Source organism: Populus trichocarpa, chromosome 2, assembly GCF_000002775.5.
Source record: "Populus trichocarpa isolate Nisqually-1 chromosome 2, P.trichocarpa_v4.1, whole genome shotgun sequence".
Lineage (NCBI taxonomy): Eukaryota > Viridiplantae > Streptophyta > Magnoliopsida > Malpighiales > Salicaceae > Populus > Populus trichocarpa.
Genome location: NC_037286.2, coordinates 15,744,210 through 15,754,412, shown reverse-complemented (window position 1 = coordinate 15,754,412; position 10,203 = coordinate 15,744,210). Strand labels below are relative to the sequence as shown.

The 10,203-nt window shown below is 33.5% G+C and overlaps 1 protein-coding gene across 3 annotated transcripts; it reads left to right on the top strand.

Moving 5' to 3' along the window:
- The first annotated feature begins 4,347 nt into the window (after positions 1 to 4,347).
- On the top strand, positions 4,348 to 9,060 carry LOC7460468 (DEAD-box ATP-dependent RNA helicase 24). 3 transcript variants are annotated; one of them, XM_052450453.1, is made up of 6 exons: positions 4,349 to 5,049; positions 5,161 to 6,389; positions 7,785 to 7,824; positions 8,147 to 8,470; positions 8,537 to 8,657; positions 8,806 to 9,060. In XM_052450453.1, exons 1-6 carry the CDS (start codon positions 4,458 to 4,460, stop codon positions 8,855 to 8,857), a joined length of 2,358 nt encoding a protein of 785 aa, XP_052306413.1. In that variant the 5' UTR covers positions 4,349 to 4,457; the 3' UTR covers positions 8,858 to 9,060. The 3 variants fall into 3 exon arrangements, with proteins under 3 accessions (XP_024451408.1, XP_052306413.1, XP_002301515.3); XM_002301479.4 differs by having other exon boundaries at positions 4,351 to 5,049; positions 8,147 to 8,657; XM_024595640.2 differs by lacking the exons at positions 7,785 to 7,824; positions 8,537 to 8,657; positions 8,806 to 9,060 and having other exon boundaries at positions 4,348 to 5,049; positions 8,147 to 8,311.
- Positions 9,061 to 10,203: the final 1,143 nt, after the last annotated feature.

The window sequence follows — 10,203 nt, the reverse complement described above, 5'->3', positions numbered from 1 at the left end:
ATAATCTACCCTATTCGCTGACGGAAAAGGACAGACTAACGGTAAAAAAACCGGTGTCCATTTTGTTTGTGAGTGACCCAGCAGGATGTCAGTGGTGTTTCCTGCTGTTTTTAAAAAATATTTTTAATTTAAAAAATATTTTTAATTTAAAAAATATTAAATTAATTTTTTTATAGTATTTTTAATATTTTTGATATGTTGATATTAAAAATAAAAAAATATTTTAATATATTTTCAAATAAAAAATTATTTGAAAAACAACCTAAACCAAAATCTCAAACATATTCCTCTAGCTCGTTGCATTTTATGCCATAAAATTTATGGTGTAGCTGGTTTATTTTATTGAGACCATTAAAAACATTTTGGCATTATCATTAAATTTAATATAGCTACTCAAATTTAAAATATCTTAACTTGATTTTTTAATTATTTCATATTTTAAATTAAATAATGTGAAACATACTTTTACATAACATTATTAATTAGGTAAATCCTAAAAAAAACTAGCAAAGAAAAAAAAAGTTTATTCTATTCAACTCGTTAAATCCATGATCGGGATTATAGACTCTACTGAGTTGAATTTTTTTATTTTATCATATGATAAAAAAATAATAAGATTTAATAAAAACTCAATATTGAAAAAAAAAACATAAAGAAATAACAAAGAAAAAAACCAAATGATGAATAAAAAAAAGCAATGGATCTATTAAACCAAATGATGAGGCATGCTATGCATCACCACGCATTAACCAAGCGTGCTATAGAATAATTGTGTTGATGAACAATTAAAATAATATATTAAAATGGATTAGTATTTATATGAACAATTAAATTATAAACCTCGGATTTTTCCAAGTTATTAAAATAGTTAATAATAATAATAATAATAATAATAGAACAAATTAAAATAGATTTTTTTAGGAGTGTTGGGACATGAAAGTAAATAAAAATAGATATTTGAGCAAATGAAAAACATAAAAGATTAAGTTGAGATCAAGTTGAAATTATAAAAACCTTGGGGCAAAGGTGCAATGAAGGAAAGATTGACCATATAAATACGTTCATGGCTTCTCCATGAAGCCAATCATGGCCGGTCACCTTGCTTAAGAAAAAGGGGAGAGTTTTTATTGATTTTACTTTATTTTCACCTTAAATCCATCCATTTAAACACTAGTTAAGAGAGTTTAGGAGCATTTTTAGATAGTAATTGAAGATTTCTTGGATCTTTGGGAGATAGGAAGTGGCGGGTTGGAAGGAGAGAAAGAGGAAGAAGAGAGAACTTATTTCCATTTGTTTTCTTTTTCAATTTTCTTGTGTCTAAGTGGTACCTTGATGAATTTGTGTGAGAAAAACATTATGAAAAACTGAGTTTAAATGAATTATTATCCTGATATTGAAGATGTTGTGCTATAATCATGTTTTTAGATGTGGGAAAAGGATTTGTGACAAGGAATTAAAAAGAAAACTTACCCCACCTCCATGGATGAGTGATTCGGCCAAGGTGAAAAAAATGAAGGTGTGGAGTTGTTTGATTGAATTATGGTGATTTAATTATGAATATAATTGTGTTAGTTGGAACGAAGAGAAAGTGGGTGACAAAGAAATTGAAAGAAGAAAATTTTCCTTTCTTTTTTAAGGGCTCGTTAGGAAACAGAGTCTAACCCGTGTTTCTAAAAAATTTTAAAAAAAAATATTTAAAATTAATACTTTTTAGTGTTTTTGGATCGATTTGATGCGCTGATATCAAAAATAATTTTTTAAAACATAAAAAAATATCATCTTTTTAAAACACTTAAATTTTTTAATCAAATAAAATAGGTGATTCAAATTGAATGAATTAATCTTGTTGTTATATTTATATTATGTGTTATATAATTTTTGGTACATCACCCTTGTATGAAGTTTGGAGTAGTAGTTATTATTAGTATATCTTTTGGTTAGAAAATTGTATCAACCCCTAGATTTATGATCAAAACTAAAAGCAAGAACATAATAATTCAGTTAAAACTATGGTAATTTTTTTTTGTTTCCAATCAATCAAAAATCTAGCAGAATTTTCTCTATATGTTTAGGTATCAAGTTATCGACTCTTCTTTCATAATTTTCAATTATTAAATTTTCTATATGTCCTATCATCCAAGACTTCTTCCTCCCGTTACATTATTATTTCAAATATTTATAAAAAAGGACTATTAATAAAATTATAATTGAATTAAGTATATAATTAAAGAAGAACTCATAATTAAATTTATACTACAAAAAAACTTTTGATAAATTATTGACACGTTGAATTTTAAAATTTATATTACATAATAAAATAATAAATTCATTCATTATAAAATGATACCCAATAAAATATAATGAAACTAATTTACTGGTAAGCATGATATGAGGATGCACTTGGTTGGAATTTACTTAACTCTTATCTTCCCTATAAACCAATATGAGAGAAAAGGAAAGACATGAAGGAAAGAAGAAGAAAAATCAACTTCTCTCCCTCTCCAAAAGTCATTGGTTGTTCTCAAGGAAAGGGAAAAAGTTTTTTATTTATTTATAAAAATGCCACTTAATAAAGTCCGACGTGTTATTTTTGTCAAATCTCTAACCATCGGTATTTTTCACGTGTCAATTTATTTTTTATTTCATAAGAGTTTTTACACTATTTAAATCTGAGGATTTTCCTTTTAATTTGTTATTTTTCAGTTAAGAATTACGCTAATATTTAACTTGAGGTTTATAACTCAGGTTGACTTGAGTTGTTGTTTTGTGTGTTTTTAATTCAATTTTATTTTAATTTTATATTTTAATATTGTGTTGATTAATAATTAAATTTTATATTTTATTTTAATTTTTTTATAAAAAATTATTCCAAACTCATAATTCAAATCATAAATTTAATAGATTAACTCGATTTGATACTCCTAAACCACAAAAAATTAGAGAGTAGTTTTGCCTTTTATCATGACATATATTGCCGGGTGCCCTACACACTTGTCCTTTTCTTGCTAAAAGTTTATCTGCAGATTTATTATCACCGAGTTTGAATTTTCTTATTTTTGGGAAGGCAGCGAATTTATATACTAATGAAAGGTCCAAATCTCGGCATAGACTAGTCAAGTAAAGTAGGAAGCTACACAAAAACACAAATGAGACTCTCAATATTGGAAATTCATATGGTTGCTCAAATTGCCAATGAAGGGAAATCCCAATAATAATCTTCGTTCCTCAAATAAATAATCAAGACATAGCATAAAATAACCAATTTCATAATAATATTTAGTTATTATTTTGGGATAAAAAAATAGAAATAAAAAAGATCAAAATATTTTTTTACATATTTTTTTAATAATATTAAATTCACTTCAAAACCGATTTTTATTAACAAAACACAACCCGAATTTCCCTTAGTCGTATGAATCCATGTTGTTTAGTTAAATGGTTCGAATGACAGCAGGCCATTTCAAGGGGCCTACGCAACCGCCCATGCAATATCCCACATATCATGTTGTGGTATTGATATTATGATCGAAATCATGCCACCTATCACCCACTAAATCATGATTTAAAAATCTATTATATAACTATTTAGGTGGTGGTCCAGTGATAAGAGTTTGGGATCAAGAGGTTTATTTCCTCTGTGATCTCAGGTTCGAGCTCTGTGGTTGCTTATATGATAGCCACTGGAGGCTTACATGGTCGTTAACTTCAGGGCCCGTGGGATTAGTCGAGGTACGCGCAAGCTAGCCCAGACACCCACGTTAAACTAAAAAAAAATCTATTATATATATATAATTTATTTTTAATATAGGATGATTCAAAAATATTTTAAAAAAATTAATTTAAAAAATAATAATTAAATCTTAACAAAAGCATGTTTAAACTCAATACCAAGACCCTAAAAATAATTAATCATCATTATTCTCCTCACAACCTCTAGTGGTTAACTTCTTTTTTCTTTCTCAACTAAAGAAAACAACAGACAGGTTGTTAACTTGCCATTACCAAAAAAGCATTGAAAACAGGACACGAACCCACCGCTTGTTATTACAAATTAAATAGTAATAATAAAAATAATTAAGGAGGCAAAGAATATTCAATTTCCTGTCACGTTTTTAGGTGCAGGCTCATGTTGAACGGGCTTACTTACATAAAAGGGCCGACCATAGGTTAAAATGGTCCGGCCCAAGATGTATATGCATGGGCTGTAAGTCCACAGTAAACCTAAGCCGATCAGCCCAATACCGAATTTGTGTCCGTCATCAAAGGATCGAACCCATCTTCCGTCTCTGTGAACACTCAAGAACCGGGACGTCACGCTTTCCTCTTTCTTTAAAAATAAATAAATTAAATAATAATAATGATAATAATCCCCAAAAAATCACACTCGCAAGTCTCCACGTTCAATTAGGGTTTTACATGCCAATCTAGGGTTAATTGAACAAGAAGAAGCAGCAATCATGTCAAAGCGAAAATTCGGATTCGAAGGGTTTGGCATAAACCGCCAAGCAACGTACAACTTTGAAAGATCCCAAGCTCCGCAAAGGCTCTACGTCCCTCCCTCCTCTCGCCAAAACCACGATAACTACGAGGATACCGACCTTGACAACATCGATTACGACGATAATGATGCCGCCAAGGAGAGTGCAGAAAATAATGGCTCAGCTGCCGAAATTGACCCTCTGGATGCGTTCATGGAGGGAATACACGAGGAGATGAGGGCAGCACCACCGCCGAAGGCTAAGGAGAAGGTGGAGAGGTATAAGGATGATGATGATGAAGAGGATGATCCTATGGAGAGTTTTTTGAGGGCGAAGAAGGATCTAGGGTTGACGCTGGCCGCAGATGCACTTCGTGCTGGTTATGATTCCGATGAGGAGGTTTATGCAGCGGCAAAAGCTGTGGATGCGGGGATGCTGGAGTATGATTCTGATGATAATCCGGTTGTTGTTGATAAAAAGAAGATTGAGCCGATTCAAGCTCTTGACCATGGTTCTATCGAGTATGAGCCTTTTAGCAAGGATTTCTATGAGGAGAGCCCATCGATTTCAGGTAAATTTCCGAGGAAATGCTGTTTTCTTATTACTTTCAGCTAAGTATGTTAGGGAAACTGGAATTTTGTAATGTGAAATAAATCCTTATTTCATGTTTGATTTTATGCAGAGATGAGTGAGCAGGATGTTGCGGAATACATGAAGAGTCTGGCTATCCGTGTTTCAGGTTTTGAAGTTCCAAGGCCAATTAAAACATTCGAAGATTGTGGTTTTTCACCACAACTGATGAATGCTATTGCGAAACAAGGGTATGAAAAGCCTACACCAATACAGTGCCAAGCTCTGCCGATTGTGCTTTCCGGTAGTGATATTATTGGTATGGCTAAGACAGGTTCAGGTAAGACTGCTGCTTTTGTACTTCCTATGATCGTTCATATTATGGATCAGCCTGAACTCGAGAAAGAAGAGGGTCCGATAGGAGTAGTATGTGCGCCTACTAGGGAATTGGCGCATCAGATATATTTGGAGACAAAGAAATTTTCTAAATCGCATGGGATACGGGTCTCTGCTGTGTATGGTGGAATGTCCAAGCTTGATCAGTTCAAAGAACTCAAGGCGGGGTGTGAGATTGTTATCGCTACACCTGGGAGATTAATTGATATGTTAAAGATGAAGGCATTAAATATGTCGAGAGCAACTTACTTGGTACTTGATGAGGCTGATCGGATGTTTGACCTTGGATTTGAGCCACAAATAAGGTCTATTGTTGGTCAGATTAGACCAGATCGCCAGACTTTACTATTTTCAGCTACAATGCCTCGCAAAATTGAGAAGTTAGCTAGGGAGATCCTCACTGATCCTGTGAGAGTTACAGTGGGGGAGGTTGGAAGGGCCAATGAGGATATTACTCAGGTTGTTCAAGTCATTCCTTCTGATGCGGAGAAGTTGCCTTGGCTTATCGAAAAGCTACCCGGGATGATTGATGAGGGTGATGTTCTGGTTTTTGCTTCTAAGAAGGCTACTGTAGATGATATTGAGTCACAATTGGCTCAAAAGGCGTTTAAAGTTGCAGCCCTTCATGGTGATAAAGACCAGGCTTCTCGGATGGAAATTTTACAAAAATTTAAATCTGGTGTCTATCATGTTCTTGTTGCAACTGATGTTGCTGCTCGTGGACTTGACATCAAGTCAATTAAGTCTGTGGTCAACTTCGATATTGCAAGAGAGATGGATGTGCATGTGCATCGCATTGGTAGGACTGGTCGAGCTGGTGATAAAGATGGGATTGCATACACTCTTATAACTCAGAAAGAGGCACGGTTTGCTGGTGAATTGGTTAACAGTTTGATTGCTGCTGGTCAGAATGTCTCTGTGGAACTTATGGATCTTGCTATGAAGGTAAGTTTTTTATAGAATTTTCCTTCTTATTTGATGCTTTATAATACATCTCACACATCTTAGATGCTTAAATTTGTTAGTTTGTTCATCATTTTACAGAATCTTAATCTTCCCATTACACTCTTTCTTGGTGGGCTGGTCAGCAATCACCCTTGCATAAGTTACAAACTGGAAACCAGTTGAACATCCAGTTTGTCCCAGACATATAGTTCTTTTGGTGCAACAACCTTATTGAATAACTGTAACAATGAACATGAGTTTCATATAATGGCTTATTGAAGTGATAGCCCATATCCTATAAATAGTCGATTGAAGTAGCTTCTTGTATGGATAAGACAATGAGGATGAACCACACATAAATTGATGTCTTAGTCACCAATGTTTCCTTAGGTGCCTTTCTAATACAAGAGAAGATAATACTTTAGGTAACAGTTGAAGAGTTAAAAAGGAGAAGGGAGACTACAAAATACTGTAGATTATCATGTCCATAGTTGATTGAAGTAGTTCTCCATATGAAATTAGACAATGAGGATGAACCGCACAGAAATTTGATGTCATAGTCCTATGTTTCTTTGTGTGTTGCTAATACAAGGAAAGAGAAATATTTTAGGTTATGTCCAAAGAGTTAAAAACAGGAGAAAGAAGAGGAGGGAGAACAGAAAATACTCCAGGTTTTCATATTAATAGTTGATTGAAATAATTTTCCATATGTAACAAGACAATGAGGCTGAACTGCACAGAAAATGGATGTCGTAGTAACTATGATCTCTTCTGCCTTGCTAAGGAAGAGAAAATATTTTACATGATGACCAAAGAGTTATAAAGGAGGAGAAAGAAAAGGAAAGATAACTAGGATAAGGGAGATCTTTCTATAATTCTCTAGCTTTTGTTCGTCCTACAGGACTAAAAGTTACATCATAAATAAAGCCCATTCACAGGCTTCATGAGATCATAAAAATAATTATACCCTATATATTTCTCAATCCAACATGAGCTTATTAGATCAACATCCTGGAAGGCAACAAATTGAAAGATTATGTTAAAAGGATCTTTCCAGGATGAATGCTCAAATCCAGGTGAAGGGCGTTGGTAGCACAAAAGAGACCAAACAAGATTGTTCATGATAGATGGATTTGAAAGGTTTCAACAGTCCATATTAGGATGTTTTCTGCTGCATCCTCATGTTAATGGACTTTAACAGTTTTTTCTTGGACTTGGAGTGGAGTTTTCTAGTTTTCCCTGTATGTTATGTGTTACTAAATAAAAATTAGTTGCACCATTGCATCCATTTGATGTGTTAATCTCTCTCTCTCCCGTATTTACATGCTAGCACATAAGTTAATTGATGCACATGTAATGAGACTGTTGAGTGACATTTACCATGTAAATCATTAGGATGGGAGATTCAGGTCCAAACGTGATTCCAGAAAAGGAGGTAAGCTTTTTCTATCCTGCATATTAAATTGCTTGAGAGCTGGGCGATATCTGTGTGTACTTGTAATTGCTTGCTTATTTCATTACTCTAGCATGCTTGAGAGTTGGCATCTTCTTCTAATTAATGATTTGATTTCCCAAATATATTTTCAAGGCAATTTCTTTTTCCTTAAAATGCGAAGACCCAACTGTAGATGGTGTGGAGTAACACAAGTACTGTCATTTTATTATATATTTTTTCTTGCTAATCAAGGAAGTTATCTCATTCTTGATTTATAGAATCTTCATTGAAATGCTTACATGAAGTGTAATGTTGTGTGCAGGTGGGAAAAAGGGTAAAGGGAGGGGTGGAGGCAGTCGAGGTGTACGTGGAGTGGATTTTGGTCTTGGCATTGGTTATAATCCAGAATCCAATAGTACCTCATCTCCTGCTGTTACAAGTCGATCTCCTGCTGTTACAAGTCGATCTACTGCTGTTAATTCGCTGAGGACGGGGGTGATGGCACAATTCAAGAGCAACTTTGTTGCAGCTACATCAAACTCCCAAAGTCCAGGCTTGAATACCAGTTCAAGTGTTTATGCTAACAAGAGACCAGCACTGCGAGGATTTGTCTCTGGTGGTTCAATTGGCGGAGATATGAATAGACCTCAGACAACCAGTTCATTGGCTGGATTTGTCTCTGGTGGTTCAATTGGAGAAGATATGGATAGACCTCGGACAACCAGTTCATTGCCTGGATTTGCCTCTGGTGGTTCAATTGGAGGAGATGCAACTCAAACTCGGACAGTCAGTCAGAACTCTGGAGGAAATACAAGTCAGAAGAATACAGAAGGGTACGTGTCCCAGCTGAATTTTCCATTATTTTCTTTGCTATTGTTTATGTTCAGTTGGAGTGATTTCAAAGCATGGACACCTTCTTTATTTTGAGATGATTCCAATTTTAATGCTGACAAGGCCTTTTTGTTGCTTTTACCATTGCAGTTCCAGAGATAGAGGGAGAGAAAGGCGGAGGCCCTCTGGTTGGGACCGTTAGATTCATGAACAGTCACAGAACTCTCACATGGATGATGCATGTCTTTTCTAGAAGCCAAAATGATCTTGTTTGAGCTTTTATGCTTAGCGAGTTCCTTGTGCACTGGTTTTGTAGCTTGCTCCTAATTATGTATCATGCCATAATTGTTTTTATGAAAGTTATATTTCCTGCATAATAATCAAATATGATTTGATTTTCCATCATTGAGCTTTGTTCCACAGCATGAAATTCTAGAAGACTTTGGTCAGTAGTTTGTAAACAACTACCTATACTGTCAAACAGTGTTGCAAATCTTCTGATTACATTTACAATCTAATTTTGGTACTTCTAAAGAAGTCTGATTATCATTCTCTCTAGATAGCAACCGTTGATAAAGTAGGCAGCTTTAGCTATGCTACATGTGTGCTTAAAAGACGCCGGCCTATGTAGGTCGTATTTATTTTTTTTCAACATAAAAAAATATTCAGGTGTTAACATGTTTTCTAACCAAAAAAAAAATTAATCATGTGGAGGTTGTTCAATGTGATATAATCAATTTTATATGTTCGAAAATAATCTGAACGACTTATAAAAATATAATTTGACTAAAAATATCAAGATGATATTTAAAAAAATACACTAATGCGATAACATATTTATATTGGATCTACTTGGATTTATTCTGATGGATTGCATGTATTAAAATTAATTCAGGTTAACTTGCTAAATTTTCAAACTAGCTCATAAGACCATGATAACCCTGTAGAAAGCAAATATTGAAAGATGAGATTGAAAGCAAAATTCAATTAGAAAAATGAGTCGAGTCAACTCAGGTTAACCTATCAAATCTTAGTCATGAGATCGAGATAACTGCATAGAAATAAAATTGAAACAAATTATGATGTTCGAATCGTAATCAATCCACTGTTAAAGAATGAAATTGAGCAAAAAATCAATTAAAGAAAAAACCACTCGAGTCAACCGATCAAACTCGTGACTTGATTTATGAGGTCGGGATAACTTTATAGAAAAAAAAACCGATATAAATTATGAAGTATAATTCTCAATCAATCCAATATTGAAGAATGAATTTGAAAAAACAATTAAGAAAATGAAAAAAAATACTTGAGGCAACCGAGCTAACCCGCAATTCAGGTCATGAGACCGTGATAACCCTATAGAAAGCAAAATAAATAAATTATAAAACACAATTCTCAATCAACCCAATGTTGAAGGATTAAATTGAAAAACAAAAGAAATTAAAAAACAAAAAATATTCCAAGTCAACCCGGATTAACTTGTCAAACTTAGATCATAAGACCAAGATAACTCCATAGAAAGAAAATTAAATAAAAATTATGTCAAAT